The 23,477-nt window shown below is 37.8% G+C and overlaps 1 protein-coding gene across 1 annotated transcript; it reads right to left on the bottom strand.

Moving 5' to 3' along the window:
• Positions 1–582: 582 nt before the first annotated feature.
• On the bottom strand, positions 583–3,121 carry LOC110195141 (olfactory receptor 52I1-like). Its single transcript, XM_020967773.2, has 2 exons — positions 3,031–3,121; positions 583–1,652 (listed from the first exon to the last, which is right to left on the bottom strand). The coding sequence occupies exons 1-2, from the start codon at positions 3,119–3,121 to the stop codon at positions 583–585; spliced, it is 1,161 nt and encodes a 386-aa protein (XP_020823432.2).
• Between the last annotated feature and the right edge of the window lie 20,356 nt (positions 3,122–23,477).

The following is a 23,477-nucleotide window of genomic DNA, read 5'->3' as shown; positions in this document are numbered from 1 at the left end:
ATCTCCATTTCTTTTATTGTCATTCTTTCTGCTTATATTCCTATAACCACTATGTATATTTTTCCTACATCTGTTAATATGAATCTTCGCACACTTTTTTCACTTCCTCAAATTCATGCATAGTTACAATACAATAATATTCCATTATGTTTATGCACCAAAACTTATTTATCTATTCCCCAATTTATGGGCATAAGATGGACCATAACAGATTAATTTTTAATGTGACTTTGAAATCTATGACACACTGTGATTAAGTAACAATTTAAATGAACTCCAGCCAAGCCTCCTGTGATTGTTCTCAGAAGTGAAATATAGGAGGGTTGGAATGGTGATAGACAATAATTACTAAACCCCTCCTAGGAGTATTTGCAATTCAAAAGGGACTAGAAGTAGATGTTTGAAGACTAAAAAGCATTCAACATCCAAGACAATAAATCTAGTTATCTCAGTGTCTAGAAATGTCATCGTTAGTGTGAAAAAAAAAACCCAACAATTTAGGAATGATTGTAGCACTTATCTGGATTCAGTTGGCAAAGAATGTAGATATTGGTCATTAAGGTAACATTTCAGTGTTCCAATTTACTCTTGTTCCTGTGCCTCTGATGTGGATTCACTATGTCCTAAAGCAAACACCTGCTTAGGTCTTTTCTCTTTCTTGGGATTCAGACAATTAGAACCTGTAAGGGTGATGGCCATGGCATTCCACACCCGCTCCCGGATCCTCTTTGTCTTCAGGCCGTAGATGAGAGGATTCAGCATAGGAGGGATAACCAAGTAAAAATCAGCCAGCAGCACCTGAGTATGCAGGGGCACCATGTCCTGCCCCAACCAAGCCATGTAGATGGATACCATAGCAGGTAGGTAGTAAAGGACCATTACACTCACATGGGAACCACATGTACTGAGTGCCTTGAACCGAGCATCCTGGGAGGAGAGGTTGAACACAGCCTGGAGGATCAGACTGTAAGAAGTAGCTATAAAAGTCACATCAAAGCCCACAATTATAAAGGAAGCAACCAAGCTATAGAGACTGCTGGGCATATGGTCAGCACATGCTAATTTGGCTACAGCCATGTGCTCACAATAGGAATGAAGGACTACATGGGAACTGCAATATGGCAGATGGACTACCAACCAGCTCAGTGGTGTCATGACCATAATTGCTCTCACAATAATGGCCACACCAATGCCCAGCATTGTCCAGGGGGTGAGGATGGTCTGGTAGTGCAAAGGTTTGCAGATGGCCACATAGCGATCAAAGGCCATTGACAGAAGCAACCCTGTCTCCACAGCTGTTGCTGCATGGACAATGTACATCTGAATGAAGCATGCAGCAAAGCCAATGACACCATTGCCTGAAAAGAAAATAGTCAGCATTTTGGGGGCCACAGAGGTTGACATGATAATATCCACAGCAGCTAAGACACATAGGAAATAGTACATGGGCTCATGTAGGCCTGGGTCTGCCCAGATCACAGTTAGGATAAGGATGTTCCCAAGTAGGGCCACAGTAAGTATGACACTCAGTGGAACTGCCAGCCAAAGGTGGATTGTCTCCAGTCCTGGGACACCCACAAGGATGAAAGCAGCAGCATTTGGTGATGTTTGATTGGAGGGAGAGCCCAGCATCACAAGAGAGAATTCTGTGACTAGAAAGAGAAAGTTCATCAGAGATCAAAAGCTAGAGAAAATAGTTTGAGTGTAGTCTTGGGAAATAGCACAGATCCTCTTTATAACCACCTAATTTTGTCTGACTTCCTTCTGGTTACTCTGGGACCCTGGCCCATGTAGGCAGCCTAAGAACAAGAATAGTTCCGGACTCCTGCCCCTGACTTGTATGCCTCCATCAGTAACTATTGACTGAGGCATGTTCCGTTTTCTAGCTCAGCTCTCCTGCAAAACTACCTGGTGGGGCCAGAGAATGGGGGAAAGGGGAAATGTCACTTCTACATATACCTTTCTCCACCCCATACCACCTAACTAATTACCCGTTCCATCCTCTCAGGATTTTGCTCTCTTCCTAACATGTTGCCAGTAATATTTGTTTTATCATCTACTTCCAAACCCTCTTCAGGATGTCTTCTGACCTCATTATTCCACTGAAACTGCTCTATCCAAAGTTACCAATGATCTCTTTCTTAACCAATTTTTTTTAACATTTTTATTTAAAGTTTTTAGCTCCAAATTTTATTCCTCCCTCTCTCCCTTCCTCCCTCTCAGAGATAGTAAACAGATAGGTCATACATGTGCAATTATGCAAAACATTTCTGTATTAGTCATTTTGTACAAGATGACTCGAATGAAAGAAGAAAAAATGAAAGAAAGAAAGTGAAAATTATCATGCTTCAGTCTGCATTCAGTCAATATCACTTCTTTCTCTAGAGGCAGATAGTATGCTTCATCATTAGTTCTTTGGGATTCTTGGAATTGCTGAGAATAGCTGAGGCATTCACAGTTCTTCATTGAACAATATTGCTGTTACTGTGTACAATTTTCTCCTGGTTCTGTTCACTTCATTATGCATCAGTTCATGTAAGTCTTTCCAGGTTTTTCTGAAATCATTCTCTTTGCCAATGATCTCTTAATTGCCAGATATTATGGTCTTTTCACAATCCTCAACCTTTTTTTACTTATCTCCAAGCATTTCATGTTTCAGATCACCTTCCTCTGGACATTCTGTCTTCAGGTTTTGGTGACAATGGTCTCCCTTGATTCTCCTCCTACCTCTCTGGCCACCCTTCATTCAACTTTGATGAATTTCAATCTATGTTATTCCTACTAACTACAAGTGTCTCCTAAGGCTGCCGTTGGTGCTCTTCTCTTTTCCACTATACAGTCTCATTTGATATTTGGTAGATAATTAGACCATGCATATTATATACCTATTATCAATATACTTACATATATATATATATATATATATATATATATACATATACATATACATATATAAGTACATATATATATACACACATATGTGTGTGTTTGTGTATATATACATGTGATTCCACAGATTTTTGTCCCTACCTTTATAATCTTTCCTGAGCCCCAGGTCCATATCACCAACTACTAATTCAATCTCTTGAACTGGATGTTTCGTTGACATCTCAAACTGCATATCCAAAATTGAACTCATTATTTTTCTCTCTAAACCCTCTCTGCATTCCTAACTTCCCTATTATTATCAAGTATTCTACCATTAGTCACCCAAGCACCAAACCTCAGTGTCATCCTTAGTTCTGCTCTCTCCACATATTCAAGTAATTAACAAATCTTGTCATTTTTACCTTCACAGCAACTCTCCTATATATCACCTGCTCTCCACTCACAATACATCATCCTAGTTCAGGCCATTATCCCCTCTTGCCTGAACTACTGAAATAGTCTTCTAATTGGTCTCCCTGTCAAGACTTTTTCCATTCACAGCTATCCTCCATATGGTTGCCACGTGATTTTCCTCAAGAATAATAAGTCTGCCCATGTCTCTACTCAACTCAGTAAATATCAGTGGGTCCTTATTACCTCCTGAACCAAAATGAAAGTTCTCTATTTGGAATTTAAAACTGTTCACAACCTGATCTCTTCTTACCATTATAGTCTTCTTTCATTTTACTATTCTCCATGTGCTTTATGGTATAAATCCTCTTACTTATCTGCTGTTCCTCAAATATAACACTCCATCTTCTATCTCTGTTATTTTTCACTCACTGTCCTGCAGAATAGGAATAAATTTTCTTTCTTGCTTCTACCTCTCAGTTTTCCTGGCCTAATTCAATTCCACCTTCTACAGAAGGCCTTTCATAGTATCCTCTTTGCCTCACTTCTTCCTTCCATGTTTTCCCTCTGAGATTAACCCTATGAGGTATATAACACACACACACACACACACAGATTATATATATATATATATATATATATACATATATATGTATATGTATATATATACACATACATATGTATGTATATATATATATACATATACATATATATGTATATATATATATTTGCATGTTGAGTCCCTCTACATAATGTGAGCTTCTTGGGGACATAAACCATGTTTTTGATTTTCTTTATATTCCCAGAGTTTAGCATAGGGCCTAGCCCATAGTAAGCATTTAATAAATGCTTCCTAACTGACTAGCAAAGGGTTATGTGGGCCCCACAGTATAGTGAAAAGAGTGGTGTATTTGAAATCTAGTGACCAGAGTTCAAATATTTCCTCTGCTGCTTGCATCCTACCTGTGTATCTCTTGAACAAATTACTTGCTGGATTTCATTTTCAACACCTATAAAATGAAAAGTTTGGAGAGATCATCTCTAAGGTCTCTTATAACTCTAAGTCTATTTCCTTCCCCAGTTGTCAGCATTTTATGATATCACTCTTAAAGATGCTCAAATTAAACTCTAATGGTGTACTTTCAGTCAAATAGGGGAGGATATCTCTGTGTCACGGTTCCTTCTTGGCACCTCCTCAATTCTCCTCAATCTTCTGTGCAAAGATAGAGAAAATTAAGATTAGAAAATTTCAGGTGGGATTTCTGCTTCCTGTGTGGATTAGAGTCAACAAGATAACACAGTGGGGAGGGGCAGGAATCAAGAAAAGCTAGTTTTGAAAAAAAAATGGGATGCTTAATAATAGACATTATTTTTACCTTAGTGAAGTCTAGAATTAAATGAAAGAAAAGGCCATGTTTATCTGTCCAGTTTCCTGTTTCCTAATTCTCCCCAAGGCTTTGATAAAGAGAGAAGGAAGAGGAAAGAGAGTGAATGGCCAAGCCTTTTACACCCAACAGTAGAAATCTCTGTGATTGTCATTTCAGTTAGTGGATTTCCAGCTTGCTAAACTTTTAAAGCAATTTATATTGCTTTATCCATTAGGTAACTTGATGAGCATATGCACAAATATTTACTAATCTGTATACATGTAATTTTCCTCACCTTACTAGGTTCCACTGAACTTCCTTGAGGACAGGTACTCTTGTCCTTTTTGTCTTTATATTCTCAGCATCTAGCATGGTAAGTGACACATTTTGGAAGAAGTAGGTGGCCAGAGACAGAACACCTATAATTTCAATGATGTAGGGAAACCCTAGGTAAGAAATTGTGTCTACCAATGCAAATATCACCTACTCTACAATGCATATTCTTACAGAGTTGTCTCAGGCATTAAGCATCAAAAGTCAACAATTTTAGGCATCATTTGGAATATTATTCTATCAATTTACTTCCTACACATGCTGATGTGAAAGGAAGGCTATTGACCAACTTTTTACCATTCCAGTACTTGTCTCTTCACTTTGAATTCTCAAATAATACCAGACCTGGCTTGACCTAGAAAAACTTGGAGATATTCTTGTATATCATATACTATAAGTCATTTAAAAAAGCTTAAAGTGATATGAAATGTCCCCAGGGACTGAAGAAGAAAAAAACTCATTGCATAAAACAGAAATGGGTGTGTTGTTGACAAATTTTTATCCTCAGAAGACACAAGAAATGCACCTGAATTGTCCCACATGGTTTCATAGTGATTTCACATGCAAAAATATCATTAAAATATTTAATCTTGATCAAAGCTTTTTAGAAATATGAAGGCTACCTCCACTGGTTCCCCAGGATCCATGTAGCAAAATTACAAACACATCAGTGAGTCATGATTTCCTGACAGAAACCATGTCACATGTGAAAATTAATGAAGGAACTATGATTTTATCAGAACAGGGAACTCCTTCCATTAACATGGATCACTTTGACCTTTTATAACTCAATAGATAATCCCTAGGGAGTTTTCTATCTATCATATGCGTTAGAACATAATGACACTGCCCCTCATTACATCATACATCTTATCAACTTGTCCCAGAAGGACATGGTACTTACTGCTTCTTCAACCTTTTTTTATGAATTAGATAGATATTAGACAAAGTGCTAGAGGACATTTATCTGTAAAACCGGGTTATACAAAGGTTCCCACAATTTTTCCTTCATGTTCCTTTGAATGTAAGAATTCTCTGAGGTCACCATTAGCATCAATCTAAAAAAGAAGATAGAGATGAAATCACTGAAACCAAATGGCTTGTAACAAACATTTTCATGCAGGTTTCTTTTCATGAAGTCATGTTAATCTAAAGAGACAATGACATATTTACCTTGTTAAAGATTTAAGTAATAGTCGAGGAGGGATTAGTAGGGAGTTAACCTTAAAACAAAGGACTACAAAATGTGTGAGATTTTTTGGGGGGATGGGGCAGAACACATCAGTGGTGTTATGGGAACAACTTGAAAGAGCTGATGATGATAATAAGGTCTCAGAGATGGAAAGACTCTCAGAAACCATATAATGGAGCTGAAATCCAAAGAAAAATCCTCTTTGTAGCATCTCTGACAACTTATCATACCAGACCCTGTTTGAAGACTTCCAAAGATAGCACCTTATGAGATAGCACATTCTAATGATGAAGAGTTGTAATCATTATGAACTTTGATCTTTAAAAGAAGCTGAAATCTGACGCTTTACATCTGATACTCACCAGTCCTGCCTTTATTGTTTGGCTTAGTCAATCTTTCACGTGATATCCCTTCACATATTTTAAAATAATTATCCTATCTGTTATAAATATTTCCTCCTTTAAGATAAACATTCCCAGGTCCTTTTAAAATTCCCCATATGGCATGGCATTAATTTCTCTCTCCACACAACCTGACATTCTCTATATGTACTTTAGTTTTTCCAATACATTTTCTAAGATTGCAATTCCCAGACTTCAATGCCTATGGTGTCAGAGATTTTCCCTCTCTTGAAATTAGTAACTACATTTCACCATGAGACTATTTCAGTGTAGATAGGCAGTCATGTTCAATCTCTATTTTTCACCTTCCTTTGGCCCAGAACTAACATAAGACAACCAGAGACAGAGGGCACAATTTCTTGGACCCTAAAGCCAATGATTCAATAGTAGGCTAAACAGTCTTTACCCACCCTGTAGCAACAGAACAGAATAAACTGCCTCCCAAGACTAGAAGCTGACTCATTTCGAACTCAGAATGATTAATGATTGCTATATATTATAAGTACAATTGGGAAATGCCTCTTGTCCAGAAATACACGTGCCCCATAAAAGCACCCTTCTTCTCTATTTGCAGATTTATACCTTTCTCTAACTTGATTTGAAATTATAGACAAAATAAAGACTTTTTTAGAGACTTGTACCCTATATTTTAAACAGTGAGTTTACTTTGTACAATATCCCTCTGTTGCCTCTTGTAAGAAAGTATATGCTCCTTCTGGATAGCTTGATTCTATCAATGCAATCTAAAATAGCTACTTCACACTGTTAAAGCATATTGAGCTTGAAGTCCACTAAGATTCCTAGATTTTTTTTTCACAACTGTGGTCTAGCTGTATAAGATTCACACTCTCATTTTACAGATGAGAAAATGACAACATGTAGCAGCATATTCTTTACCATTTCTTATACATCTATTCTCATTTTTTTTTCAAAGTGGACTTTGAACTTAGAACGAGGAAAGATATTGATTCATTCAAATCTGGCCTCTGATTCCCATATAGCTATGTGATAATGGGCGAGTTTACTAATCTGTCTAAGCCACAATTGCCTGATCTGTGAAATAGGAACACATGCCGATAGGATACAGTGTATCTCACAGAGCCTCATGATGATTAAGTAATGTGTGTAAAGGACACTGCAAGCACTGCAAAGTGCTTGATGCAAGTTGTAGTAATGATCATAATACAAATATAAGAAAACTGGCATGATGGAGTGTTATTGGTAAGGCTCTCCCTCCACCACAGCAGATAGATAACTATCTATGACTTAGTAGACAAATCCTAGAAAGCAGCTTGAACCATATAGAGGTTAAATGACTTGCCCAGCTAAATGGCAGCTAGTAACTATCAGAGGTGAGAGTTGAACCTTGGTCATCCTGGTTCCAAAATGAGCAGCCTGGCTGGTATTCCATATACCTTTCATTATTATTACCATCTTCAATTTAAATAATGCCATTTAGATAATTTTGGAAATGGGGAATTCTAGGTAGGGAAGCACTGTTACATGAGGCATGGCTATCATTACCCAAGGAGGAGAATGAATAAATTCTTCCTTTCAAGTGTCCAACAGCAAATGAGTCAGAAGCTCCAGAGGCGAAGCATTGAGTCTAATATCTCAATTGGATCAGAAGAGATATGATATTAAGTATCCAGCTCGTAAGCAATCATCACTCTGCTCCCTATCTTCCTCAAATTCTATAGTTCCTTCTGGATATTTGCTCATGTTATTTCCCCCACTCCAAACATACAACCCACCTACTGCACTGTCTCTTTTTTACTTCTCATCCTCCTCTCTTTTTCCTAAACAAACTGGTCTTCTCTCTGTGTCTATAGACACATGCTGTGCCCTTTCTTCCCTCTCTTCGACCAACTCATCCTATAAAGTCCAGCTCAAATATCACCTGTTTCACTTTTCCTGATTCCCCATCCCAAAAAGAACTTTCCACCTCAGATAGTATTCTATTACATGCTAAATTAATTGCAGAGGTACAAACCCTGTATATTGCTTTATTAACCTGCTGGACCTTGAATTCAATGAGACAAGGATCTTTATATTATTTAAGCTTTGTTTCTGCTCCACCACCTTACACAAAGCTCCATATATAAATTTCCTAAATATTTATTGAATAAATGAAAAGGGAGAGAGAGAGAGAGAGAGAGAGAGAGAGAGAGAGAAGAGAGAGAGAGAGAGAGAGGAAGAGGAAGAGGAAGAGGAAGAGGATGGATGTATTCTTGGATAGATGGATTCACGGATATCAACATGCAAAGCCTGATAACAGAGATGGAAACTCTTGGGGAAGCTAGGTGATGCAGTGGATAGCACAATGGCCCGGAATCAGGAAGACCTAAGTTCAAATCTAGCCTCAGGCTTACTATTTGTGTGACACTGGGCAAATCACTTAATCTCATTTGTCACACACACACGCAATAGTAACTCTTCTTTTCAATAGAGGTCATGTTAATAATGCATAGTGCTATAAAATGGTGTCTGTTGTGTGATAGAATTCTGGGAGGTGGCTGACCGGTGAGTCTCACTTTAATCATAGGGAGGTGAGTAGAACCTTTAATAAAAGTTAGGATAACTAAAATTGTCTAGAAACCATTCACTGGATATGGTAAGGAAAGCAATAATAATAACAACAGTAGATAGCATTTGAAGGTGATCCCTTTTTTGCAGATGAGGAAATGGAAGTAGAGGTTAAGTGAGTGACTCAGGGTCATACAGCTAGGAATAAGCTGATGCATGATTTGAATTCAAATCTTCCTGACTCCAGGCTGAGTGCTGTACACTGCAGTACCAAGCAAGCTTAAACGAGGAGAAATATTGTCTAATCAAGTACATTGCAGTCACTGCACTGGCCTCCCCTGCCCACCCCATATACTGATTATTCTCCTCCTCAGAAACTTTGGTTTAGACTTTCAAACCTATTGTCATGAATTTCCTCCATCTTCTCCTTTTTGGAAAAATATCAAAAGGCAGGAACTCCACAAAAAAGTGACAAAAGGCATTGTAGACATACACTAGCCACTAACGGGTAGAGAATACTTACAATCTCCCTCCAGCTCACCTCACTGAGTTATTCCATGAGGTACAGAGAGAAGAACTGGGACTCAGAAGAAGTTAAAGGAAAACAGATGTGGGCTCAATAGGAAAAAAAAAACCAGTTTCCCATGGTAGCAGCCATCCCGAAGTGAGAAGGATTACTTCAGGAGGAGCTGGGTTCCCCCTCACTGCAGATCTTTAACAAAGGCTGAATGACTACTTCTCAAGCATGTTGCATAGAGGATTTGGTTATGAGACAACCGTGTGACCCTGAGCAAGTCACTTAACCCTGTTTTCCTCAGTTCCTCATCTGCAAAATGAGCTGAAGAAGAAAATGGCAAATCACTCCAGTATCTTTGCCAAGAAAACCCCCAAATGGGGTCATGGAGATTTGGAACTGAAACCATATAATAACAAAAAAGTAATAGTTGGTCTGTCTTCTAACGCTGAGCCTATGAAAATCTCTCCTTTCCACATAGTAGTATTTGTACATGCTACAATATCTCTTATGCGGTAAGAGGTGAGGAATTAGTTGTAAGCCCTCTCTGCTAGGAACCTTAGTGGCCTGTACAGTTCTCCTCCTCGAAGCAGGAAAAAATGCTTTTATAAGTAGGCTTTCAAATCACTGGTGAGTCTGGAGGAAGGTAAGATGGATCAGTGGATAAGAAACTTAACTAGGGGCTTTAAATTCCTAGCTTTGAGTCCTCTCCACCTACATACTAGCTAGGTATACTGCGACATGTCACTGTATGTACCTAAGATTCAGTTGCTGGATCTGCCACCTGTCAAGTTAGATTAGAGAAGGGTCTTGGCTAGAATGTAGAGTCACAATAGATAATCTCTTTTTCCCCAATTGCTTTTCAAACCTCATATTTTTCCATGAAACAAAGTTTTTCCCAAACTGTTTTCACTTACTATTACATTATGCCCACTCTATCTTTTTACTCACCCGGATGGACATTTCTCACTGTCTTATTTCACAGCTGGCATCATCATGTAAGACATACTCAGATGAACAAAAGCCATAGACAATATGGTGTCTAAACTGAATCTTTTTTCTTAAAGGAAAAATCAGAGATGCAGGAAATAGTGACTGTCCTCTTCGAAGTCACAACCCTCCCAGATAAGGTGTTCCAAGGTCTAGGGACGCTAATAATTAAGACCCAGCTTGCTAATGTATAAGACATTAATAGGAATTGGGAAAGTAAGTCTAATTTTTCACACATAGAATTCTGAAGATGAGATGACTAAGACTCTATGTAACCTTATGTTTAGTAGGCAAGAGGAGCATTTAGAAGGGTAACAGGAGAGAGATTTCAGTTCAACAAGAAGCTCTTCCTGATATGAAATAGAGTTATTGGGCAATGATCAGGAAAAAGGGGTGGATGAGTTATTTATTGTGAGAGAAGGATAATAGGTAGGCAATCCTTGGCCCACATACTACTGAAGGGCAGAAGGAAGTTTTCAGTACTGAATATTGATACACTATGAAAAATTTATGTGGAAATATGGACAAAATTTTTACCAGATGAGAAGGTTAGATCTGCACAGTTGAAGCCTCCCTATTGATGTCAGATAATGTAAGGCATTGCCTAGAAATAGAATAAGTTCCCCCTGAAAACAAGTAGTCAAGCAATTGCAGGATTATTGCTACTCAGGGGTTAGCTAGTCCTACTTCCAACCCAATATGGAAATTGCCCCATAACATGGCTAAGGCCCTCCTGTCTCTAAAATCCTATAAGTCCATAACTAATATGTATCTCTCTAGCTGTTAAAGAGGTTGAATCTTATACAGTGTTGTGAGGGAATGGACAAGATGATTCCTACGACCCCCTTCCATTTTTAAGGTCTGATGATCCCATGGTCCTATAACCAGAAGTTCCCTGGCTGTATCAGAAGGCCCTTGCTTCTTTACACTAAAGCACACCCTTCTTCCCTGGACTTACGGCCTCTCCCTGAGAAGGCAACTGGGGATCTCAACTCTCCTCTCTGATTGTCTCTAAGCCAGAATCCACATTAGTTCTATCTGCTAGTCCGCTACCTACTTTCTTGGGCAGCCTTCACAAGCTCTCCAAAGCAGCCCCTCACAGACACTCCATGACACAGACACAGACTTTCTACTCTGGTCTAAGTGAAGGAGTTTAGGATTTTACAGGGAAAATGGCAGGTAGGAAGAGGGGAGGAAGGGGAAATGGAGAGAAATAGTCTGGGGCATTTACGTAATGTTTCCCAGATCTGATCCCCCTCCTTGTACTTTGTCCTTCCTTTGTCCCTAAGGCATCCTGCCCACTTCTCCCACCTGCCTCTACCCCCCAAAAGACCAATTACTATCCCTTACAACCCAAACACCATGATGGCATCCAAAAGCTGGAACTTCCCCTGGACTCATATTCCCCTTTTCTCCCTGTTGGCCAAGAAACAAACATAAGAGGTGGCATGCCTGAGCTCTGCCTCAGCTCTGTCATTGACATTAGGCAAGTACCCTTCCTGCTTTGGGCCCCATTCTTCATCTGTAAAATGAGGGAGTTGGACTAGATGGTCTCTAAGGGGCCCTCTGACTCAAAGTTCTCATAAGGCTGGGATCCCAGACTGATCTCATTGGGACTGATTAAGCTAAGGACAAAAAGAGCTTTGAGCATTAAGAGTAAAGGTAAGGTAATGTTAGAGTCATCAATAATGAGCCTGTATCTTTCTGGCCCCAATATCTTTCTTGTATGCCCAATGAGGCAGCTCTATTGACTGGCAGCATCTCTCCTCTGTCCTAAGGCCTCATTGGGAAATGGCTGCATTGATGCAGCTGAGACAACAGACTGATTTCTGTGACCTATGCCACTGAATGGCTGAGACAGATACCTTCTTCCTAGCAGGCGGCCTCTTTCCCATTGTTCCTCTAAAGATATTTAAAATAAAACCATGACTGAGGCATGTTTAACAACAGTTCTAAAAAAAATCTGGGGATTTTGTGCATGTCAAGTTCAATATGAGTCAACAGTATAATATAGAAGTTAAAAAGGTTAATTTCATGTTGGGCTTCAATATGAGGAAGAATAGAGAATTATAAGAATAAGGAAGAGATAGTCTGACTGTATTCTGCCTTTGTTAGACCTCATCTGGAATAATTGTGTTCAGAGAAGGAAATCACTAAGCTGGAGAATGTTGAGAGGAAGTCAAACTGAAGGTCCTTCAGTCCATGTCACCTGAGATGAGCTTGAAGGATTTGGATATGGTTGGCTTGGATAAGAGAAGAAGGAGAGATATGATAGCTGTCTTCAAGTGTTTGAAGGGCTGTCATAAGGAGGAGCAATTAGAATGTTTTATTTGCCATGAAAGGAAGAGCCAGTTGAAGTGAGAGGAAATTACAAACAGATCAAGTTATCCTTGATAGCAGGAAATACACTCTAACAATTAGAGGTCACCCAAAGTGGAATGGGTTCCATTGACATTCCTTACCTCCAAAAGTGATGTGTTCTCCTTTCTGAAAAATCTTCAAGTATAGCCTGGATAATCACTTGTCAGGCATATTATAGTGGGAATTACTTTCCTACCTTCAAATTCTGTGATTCTGTAAAAAGACATCAGACCCAGACAGGTTTGCAAATGAAATAAAAAGACAATCAGCTTACCCAAATCTTTCTAAAGTTAAAAAAGTATTTTAAATTCACAAAATGAACAAATGTAAATCTCAGAAATAGACAAATATATTAATGAATGTTAGCACAAAAATGCTTCATGAAAGTATATCTAACACATTATCTCTCATAATTAAGCAGGATTTATGAATGGGACATAAGAACTACTTGTGTGATCTTGGAGGATGTGGCTTCATTTCCCCAAGACCGAGTTTCCTTAACTGTAAAGTGAAAGGGTTGGACCACATGACTGCTGAAATTCCTTCCAAGCCTAAATTTATGATTCTATGGCCCTTAATAGAAAGGAAATAATCCATGTGATAATATGTAATATATGGTTAGATAATAAATTTCATTAATAAGATAAAAAGAAAAATTAAATAAGCATTTTGTGAGATGCAAGAAAGTCATAAAATATAGTATTGATTTATGTTGAAATGATTATATATGTGTATATATATGCATATATATAAAAAGAAATGTTTTTCCCAAAAATATGATAGGAAAGTATATATTTAAAACTATAAGCTAATACAATGGAAAAACAAACAAAGCACTTCTTTTAAAAAGAACATATTAATCAGATATTTTACCACACACCTAGCAAATCAGCAAAGTTAATAAGAAAACACGAGAGTTGTCATGGTGTAATAGATATAGCTCTTAAACTAGTAGCTAGAAGAGCTACATTTAAATCCTATATTAGACACTTATTAGCTTTGTTAGCCTGGATAAGTTACATCTTCATTGGGTCTCACTTTCTTCTGTTAAAAAATAAGGGGTTAATAAACTAAAGTCCATTTCAACTTTCAATCTATGATCCTATGACAGGCTTATTAAAAATAAAATGTCAATGAAACTATAAATTATTCCAACTGTTCTGGTAAGCAATTTGAAAATATGCTAGGAAATTGCCTAAAACATCCATACTCATTGCCTCAGAGATCCACTGCTAGACATATACCCCAAGTATATCTATTACAAAAAGAAAGGTCCAATATATACTAAAATATTTATAGTAATCTAGGGTGTGTTGATTAAGATTTAGGAAGGTGGGGGGAGAGGATAAAGGAAGGACTCTTAGAGGGTTGGTAGAAAAAGCAATAGGAGGGTAAGGGGAGAGGATAAGGAAGGGATTCTTTTTTTAAAGTGTGGACTATGGAGGTAGTATTTAGAAGTAAACTAGACATGTGAGGAGGGGATAGGGCAAAAAAAAAAGAGGCTCAGAAGGACAATAGTGAGGAAATATAGGATGGAGGGAAATACACAAATAGTAATTATAACTTTGAATATGAATGAAATGAACTCAAAATAGAAACACATAGTGAAATGGATTAAAACTTAGATCCAACAATATGTTATTTACAAGAAAAACATTTTAAAATGAGAGATATGTACAGAGTTAAAATAGAGGGTTGGAGTAGAATTTATTATGTTTCAGGTGATGCAAAAAAAACCAGGGGTAGCAATGATGAGCTCAAAATTAAAGCTAAAATAGATTTAATTAAAAGAGATAAACAAGGTAACTACATTTTAATAAAAGGTACCATAGACAATGAAGGTACCATAGGCAATATTAATGCTAAATCTATATGAACCAAATAATATAGCATTTAAATTTTAAAAAGAAAAGTTAATTGAATTTTAAGTGGAAGTAGATGGTAGTACTATAATATTGGGAGACTTTAATCTTCCCTTCACAGAACTAAATTAATCTAACCAAAAATACATAAGAGAGAAGTCAAGGAAATGAATAAAATTTTACATAAGCTAGATATGATAGATATTTGTAGAGAACCAAATGGGAATAGAACAGAATACACATTTTCTTAGCAGTTCATGCTACCTTCAAAAAGAGACAAGCTAGATATGATAGATATCTGGAGAGAATTCAATAGGAACAGAACAGAATAGATCTTTTGCTCAGCACCTTTACAAAGGCTGACCATACATTAAGGCATAAAAATTTTATAGTTAAATACCAAAAAAGCAGAAATATTAAAAGCATACTTTTCAGATCATAATGCAATACAAATTATATTTAATAAGGGACCATAGAAATATAGATTAAAAACTAAAAAGACTAAACAACCCAATCTTAAAGAATGAGGGGGTTAAAGAATAAATCATAATAATCAATACTTTCATTAAAGAGAATGGCAATAATGAAACAACACATCAAAGCCTATGGAATATAGCAAAAACATTAATCAGAGAAAAATGCATATGTCTCTAAATGCTTACATCAATTAAAAAAAAGAGAAAGAACATATCAATGAATTGGGTATGCAATTAAAAAAACTAAGAAGAGAATAAACTAAAAATTCTCAAATAGTAAAATGGAAACACTAAAAATTAAGGGTGAGTTTAATAAAATTGAGTATAAATAACATTGAAATAATAAATAAAACTAGGAGTAGGTTTTATGGGAAAAAAACTGTGATAGACAAACCATTGAATACTATGATTTTTAAAAAGAGAGAAGAAAAATGAAATAAAAGCAATCATGAGGAGTTATTTTGCTTAATTATATGCCAATAAATTTAACAATTTAAATGAGATGAAAAATATTTACAAGAAAAAACTGCCTTGATTAACAGAAGAGGAAATAGAATATCTAAATGGGCATATTTCAGAAAAATAAATTGAACAGTAAAAAGAACCAGAACCAGGTAGATTTATAAGTGAATTCTATCAAACATTTAAAGACTAATTATTCCTAATATTGAAAATATTAAATAATAGGGAAAGAATGGATCCTAAGAAAATCCTTTTATGAAACAAATAGATTTATAGTAGCAATTTACAGTAGCATAGAAGTGGAAAGTAGATGCCCATTAATCGAGGAATGACTAAATTGTGCAAAAGTTATCACCTCTATGCAGATGGTTCATTTATCTCTCTGCACATACTGAATAGCTCAAGACAAAGACTAAGGATACATCTCCATCACTAGCCTGTCTCCTGACCTAAACAGTCCCACATAGCTTTCGGATGTGTCAAAATGGATGTCTCTTAGGCATACCAAACTCAATGTGCTCATTCAGTCTTTTAGGAAACATTCATAACATGTTTATTATGTTCTGAGAAATGTGCTAAGCACTAAGGATCCTTAGATTATGAGCCTAGTTGACTGGATGAACAGTGGTTCCCTCAACAGTAATGAGAAAATTAGGAAGAGGGGAAAGTTTGGAAGGAAAGATGATAATCTGGGTATGTTGAGCTTAAAATGTCAGCAGAAAATCAGTTTAAGATGCCAAATAGTGGGGCAGAGCTAAGATGGCAGAGTGAAAGCAGTGACTTGCTTGAGCTCTCCTCCAAACCCCTCCAAATACCTGTAAAAAAATGGCTCTAAACAAATTCTAAAGCAGCAAAACCCACAAAAAGACAGAGTGAAGCAAATTTCCAGCCCAAGACAACCTGGATGGTTGATCAGAAAGGTATATCACACCTGCTGGGGAGAGGAGGGCAGTGTGGCATGGGCCCACAGGCTGCAGCAAACATGGAACAGGCCTCAGAGGACTGAATCACAGGAAGCTGTGGCAGTTTCCAGACCTCTCAACCCACAAACACCAAAGACAACTGAGAAGGTCTGTGGGAAAAGTTTGTTTTTGCGGCGCTGAGAGAAGAGCATGAGGTCTCAGGTCCAGTTCCCCAAGAGTGAGGCCCAGGGGCAGTGGCTGCCTCCTGAGCTTCTGGCTCACAAACTGAGGGGGAATCAAGTGGCTGATCAGAGGGGATTGCAGAGATCTCTTTGCCAGGGCTGACGCAGGAATCTTTTGCTTTGCCCGTGCTTGGATCTGGGTCACAGTTCTGGGTGGCAGTTCTGGGGCAAGGAGGAGTGCTAGCATGGTGGAGCTTGTAGTGGCTGTGAGAGAAAACCCTCCTCACAGTTCCAGGATAGAAAGGAGTGCTTGTGGTCACTAATAGAACAGAGCACAGGCCAAGAAAGGAGTAAATACCTCATCCCTTATACCACCTTGGAAGAACTGAAAATTTACAGGGCCCTACAAGTATCTCTGAAAACAGCTGTACAAACCCCCAAAGCTTGGGAAAGTACATTCTCCACATTGGAAGCAGACTCTTACCTTAACAAAGACTTTAAAACTCAAGTAATTGGCTGGGATCATGAGCAAACAGCACAGAAAGAGTCAGACTATATTATCTTACGTTGGTGACAAAGAAGATCAAAACATATAACCAGAAGAAGACAACAAAGTCAGAGCTCCTACATCCAAAGCCTCCAAGAAAAATATGAATCAGTCCCAGGCCTTGGAAGAGCTCAAAAGGGATTTTGAGAAGCAAGTAAGAAGTAGAGGAAAAACTGGGAAGAGAAATGAGAGTGATGCAAAAAAAATCATGAAAAACAAGTCAACAGCTTGCTAAAGGAGACCCAAAAAAATACTGAAGAATAACACCTTAAAAAATGCCTAACCCAAATGGCAAAAGAGGTCCAAAAAGCCAATGAGGAGAAATGCCCTAAAAAGAAAAATTGGCCAAATGGAAAAGGAAGTCCAAAAGATTACTGAAGAAAATACTTCCTTAAAAATTAGAATAGAGCAATTGGAAGCTAGTGACTTATGAGAAATCAAGACATAAAACAAATCCAAAAGAATGAAAAATAGAAAACAATGTGAAATATCTCATTGGAAAAACAACTGACCTGGAAAATAGATGCAGGAGAGAGAATTTAAAAATTATTGGACTATCTAAAAGCCACGATCAAAAAAAGAGCCTAGACATCATCTTTCAAGAAATTATCAAGGAAAACTGCCCTGATATTTAGAACCAGAGGGCAAAATAGAAATTGAAAGAATCCACAATCTCCTCCTGAAAGAGATCCCCAAAGGAAAACTCCTAGGAATAGTGTAGCCAAATTCCAGAGTTCCCAGGTCAAGGAGAAATATTACAAGCTGCCAGAAAGAAACAATTCAAGTATTGTGGAAACACAATCAGGCTAACACAAGATTTAGCAGCTTCTACATTAAAGGACCACAGGGCATGGAATATAATATTCTGAAGGGCAAAGAAGATGGGATTACAACCAAGAATCACCTACCCAGCAAAATTGTGTATAATCCTTCAGGGGAAAAAATGGTCATTCAGTGAAATAGAGGACTTTCAAGCATTCTTGATGAAAAGACCAGAGCTGAATAGAAAATTTGACTTTCAAATACAAGACTCAAGTGGAACATGAAGAGGTAAACAAGAAAGAGAAATCATAAGAGACTTATTAAGGTTGAACTGTTTACATTCCTGCATGGAAAGATGATATTTATAACTCATGAGACCTTTGTCAGTATTAGGGTAGTTGGAGGGAAAAAAATTATATGTATGATAGATAGATAGATAGATAGATAGATAGATAGATAGATAGATAGATAGATGGCACAAGGTGAGATGAAGTTTAAGGGGTCATATCTGGAGAATAAAATTAAGGGATGAGAGAGGATTATACTAGAAGAAGAAGAAAGGCAGAGGTAGAACATGGTAAATTATCTCAAAAAAAAACAGAAAAGAAAAGGCTCTTACAGTGGAGGGGAAATGGGGAAGGTGAGGGGAATGAGTGAATTTATTCTCATAGGATTTGGCTTAAGGAGGAATAACATACACATTCAATTGGTATGGAAATCTGTCTTACCCTACAGGAAAATGGGGGAGAAGGGGACAAGAGAGCAGGGGGATGATAGAGAGGAGGGCAGATTGGAAAGGGGTAATCAGAAGCAAATACTTCTGAGGAGGGACAGGATTCAAAGAAAGAATAGAATAAATGGTGTGACAGGATAGGATTAAGGGAAATAGAGTTAGTTTTTTACATGTCTACTATGGAAGTGTTTTGCATAACTGCACATGTACAACCTACATTGAGTTGCTTGCCTTTTCAATGGAGGTGGGTGGGGAGGGAGGAAGGGAGAAAATTTGGAACCCAAAGTTTTAAAAACACATGCTTAAAAAAAATGTTTTCACATGCAACTGGCAAATGAGAAATACAGGAAATGGGGTACAGAAGTCTATCCTGCCTACAGGAAAATAGGAGGGGAAGGGGATAAGAGAAGGGGGGAGAGATAGAGAGGGCAGACTAGGGGAAGGGTTATTCAGAATGCATGCTATCTTGGGGTGGGGGGAGGACAAGTTGGGGAGAAAATTTGGAACTCAAAATCTTGTGGAAGTAAATGTCGAAAACTAAAAATAAATAAATTTATATTTTTTTAAAAAGATATGCCAAATAATTAGTTGGGGATGTGACATAGGAGAACATGAGAGAAATTAAAGGTAGGCAGGTGGATCTGGGAATCATCAGAATAGAGATGACAATTGAACCTATGGGAGCTAATAAGATCACTAAGAGAAATAGTATAGAGAGAAGAAAAAAAGACTCAAGGACCAAACAATCATTTATTAAGGCCTCACTATGTAACAAGCACTATGTTAAACATTGGGGGTACAAACATAAGTAGAAGTAGGTAGATCCTATACTCAGAGAGCTTACATTCTAACAGGGGAAGATAATACATAAAAAAGGAGCTAAAAAGCAGGTGTAGGATGGGGAAAGGGGAAAGCAACCCCCAGTTATTTAGTCATGGTCTCTGTTTGCTTTGTGGGGGTGGGGGGAAGCTAGCACGAGCTTCCATCTTCTTGAGTCTTTTTACTGTTTTTACACCTGAGTCTGGGTCCCTTCAAGCTTTCAGTTCTCCTAAAGTGATGTGATCAGTGATAAGGATTGCTTATTGGTCTCCTGGTCTGAGCTCAGCAATTTCTTACCCAGGTTTGGATCTTTTGACTTGGTGGTATCTCAGAGTTTCAAGAGATCGTTGTTGGACTGTTGCAGCCACTGTTAGCCCACTGGAAGGCTTTACAACTTCAGAGGGACTGAACTGCAGACTCATCTTTGGTCTGGGATTTCTGCCCTGGTTATTCCATTGCATGCTTCCATGCTGAGCTGGTGGTTTAAGTATGTTTCTGTTCTGCTTCTGGGATCAGAGCCACACAGCTAGTTTGCTTCTAGAACATGTTCCTTGCTCAGTACTAATATATATTTTTCTTACCCATGCTCATGACCATAGTAGATAAACCCCTCAGCACAGCCTAGAGAAGAATGGAGATGTTGTTATACTGAGCCTCCTCCTTAAGTTGAAGATTTTAGGAGGAACCAGTTCATCAGAAGGTGAGGCATCTGGGGTGGAGAGTACTTCCACTGGGAGAATCAGTCCAGGAGTGGAGTGAATTTCCAGAGGAAAGAAAACTCTAAGACATAGTAGACAAAGTCCTATGTAGATAAGTCTGTAGATAATGCAGTCTGGAGATGACTATTTTTTTAAAAAAATATAAATGTTATTAATGTTTTCTGTTTTCCATATCATAACAGTATCTCATGTATCCTTCTCCCTCACCAAGAGTCATGCCATATACAAATAGTATTGTTAAGAGAGAAATAAAAAGTCAGCACAACCGATAAATATATTGAGAATGTCTGAAAACATGTGCAATGTGTAACACCTGTGGACTTCTCGTTTTCAGAGAGGGGCAGGATGGGGTTTCTTCTCATATTTCTTTCTTCAAATCCCACTTGATCTTTATAATTTTGTTACATTTACTTTTGCATTTGCTTTTGATTTGTTCTTTTGGTGTGTGGTTCTTTCTATTTGCACTGTTTTAGTTACTGTATATTTGTTTTCATGGTTCTTCTTACTTCACTGCATCAATTCATATGATCTTCCCATGCTTCTCTGTATTCAACACACACATAATTACTTAGAGCACAGTAGTATTCTATTATATTCACGTACCACAATTTGTTTAACCATTCCCAAAATGATGGGTATATACCAATTTTTAGCTATCACAAAAAATGTTGCTAAATATTTTGGGAGTATATAGGGATGTTTTTCTTATTGATAGCAACCTGGGGAAGAATGAGGAGACACAGCCTTGGGGAACATGGTTTCTAGCTGAAAAGATAGAGGAAAGGGAAGCGATGAGAGATTTGAGAAGGAACAAAAAAGTATATAAAGGGTGCTGTGGAAAGTGGGATAATGAATCAATTAAGGATTGTGTAAAAGGATTGCCTTGCTACAGTAAGGACACACTGAGATTATGAACAAATTTTTGGCGGACTCATTCAACATGGGTTTATGATTTTCTCTAGCTTCATTTAGTACAAATGAAAGCAAAGGCAATAAGTATTGTTGATAGTAATCCAAAGTCAAGAATTGGCAGGACAAGACTGGCAATAGGATAAAGGGGTAAGACACTGAATAGAAAACAGTATAAAGTTGAACTCTTTGACTAAGGGAGAAAAAGATCGAGAAGGGGAAAGAGGGTAGCCAGTGCATGAGATGATGTTCAGGAAAAGAACTGAGGGAGTGAGATATTCCTGATTATGGTGAAGAGGAAGAAAAGCATTTTGAGGGTGCAAGACAGAGGGGGAGGTGAAATAAAAATAGACACATGACCAGATAAGGAAATTTCAGAGTTCATGAACATGGGAAATGCAAAACTTGTAGGTAACAGTAAAATCAAGGGTATGACCAACTCTTTGCGTGGCTGAGTAGATCATGGTGAATTGATGAACTGGTAATTTAGGGTATCTGAGGAAGTAACTCAATATGTACACTGAGAGTAAGAATTATGGAGAAAAGAAAGACTGCACACATGCAGTAAACATGGTGAGCAAAGAAGAGTGTCTTCAGGATTGATAGATAACAGCTACAAGCATCTTGATTAGATTTTAAACATGGATTGAGTAAACCTTAAAGAAGGAGAAGATACAGCAATGGTTTTAGAAAGGAGAGTCTGGAAATGGCAATGGAGAGCAAGGAATATTGCAACTCCCTCACCATGACCAGTGAGTGAGTCAGGGGGTATGAGGAAAAGTGCTTCAGGGGGTAGTTAAGGAAGTTGTCATCACATGGGAGCCAGTTTTCAATAAGAACAAAAAGTGCAAAGAACTGGGGAAAGAAAAGGTTTTAATGAAATCAAGTTTAATAACCACAGAGCAGGCATTCCAAATTGCACAGTGGAAGTGGTCCAGAAGAGAACTTGTTATCTTCCTCCTTCTCCAAATCTCCTTCTCTTACCAACTTTTTCTTCCTACCTCCTCTGCCCAATATTTTCAGCCATCCAGGCTTATGATGGCATCCTCAAATTCTCATTCACACTCACCCTACATCTGGAATCTGTTGACACTTGTCATTTCTACCTTCACATCACTTCCCATGTATGCTCTCATCTCTACACTCACATGAGTACCACCTCAGTTCAGGCCCTCACTACCTCTGGAATATTGAAGTTGCATTCTAATTGGTCTCCCTGTCTCGTGTCTTTTCCTACTGCAATTCTTCCATTCAACTGCCAAAATGATTTTCCTTAAGGTAGATCTGATCTTGTCATCCCCCTACTCAATCAATTCCAGTGGTTCTTCATTATGTCTAGGATTAATTATATAAATTCCTCTATTTGGCATTTAAAGCTCTTCACAACACGTCTCTTTCTTGAGTTTCCAGTTTTTTATACTTTACTCCCTTGCATACATTTTATTAGGCTACTTGCCATTCCACATACAAGACATTCTGTCTCTTGTCACAAATAATTTTGCACAGTCTGTCCCCCATACCTAAAATGTTTTTTGTCTAGCTCCTGGTTACGCTGGCTTCTGTAACAATTCAGCTCAAAACCTGTCTTATGCAAAAGACCTTTGTTGTCTCTTAAGTTGTTAATGCTTTCCCTTAAGAGATTACTTTTCATCTATTATATATATATATATATATATATGTATATATACATATATATATGTATATATATGTATATATGTATATATGTATGTGTACATATATGTATGTGTGTATACATGTGTGTGTGTGTGTGTGTGTGTGTGTGTGTATAGTAACCTCCTAGTTATATTTACATTTCTTTCCCTCATTGGAATATAAGTTATTTGAAGGCAGATACTGTGTTGGCCCTTCTTCATATAACCAGTGTTTAGCTCAATGCCTGGTACATACTAAGTGTGTGATAAGTGATTGTTGATGGGCTTACTGAATCCTTTTCAGACTAAATTGCACTCCATGGAAAGGACTGAAAACTAGGAACCAGACCTGTGTTTTCACTGATACAACGTTCCCTTTAGTGAGAAAATGGCCTACATGTCAGTATCTTCTCTGCCACTTAACCTTGTACTATTTTAGGCAACTATCTAAGACATTAAATGTCTTGTCCAAGGTCACACTGTCAGTAT

The sequence above is a fragment of the Phascolarctos cinereus genome, unplaced genomic scaffold (assembly GCF_003287225.1).
Source record: "Phascolarctos cinereus isolate Bilbo 61053 unplaced genomic scaffold, phaCin_HiC Scaffold_726;HRSCAF=1367, whole genome shotgun sequence".
In the NCBI taxonomy this organism is placed as follows: domain Eukaryota; kingdom Metazoa; phylum Chordata; class Mammalia; order Diprotodontia; family Phascolarctidae; genus Phascolarctos; species Phascolarctos cinereus.
The sequence above is the reverse complement of the archived record's forward strand: the minus strand, read 5'-3'. Positions and strand labels throughout refer to the sequence as shown.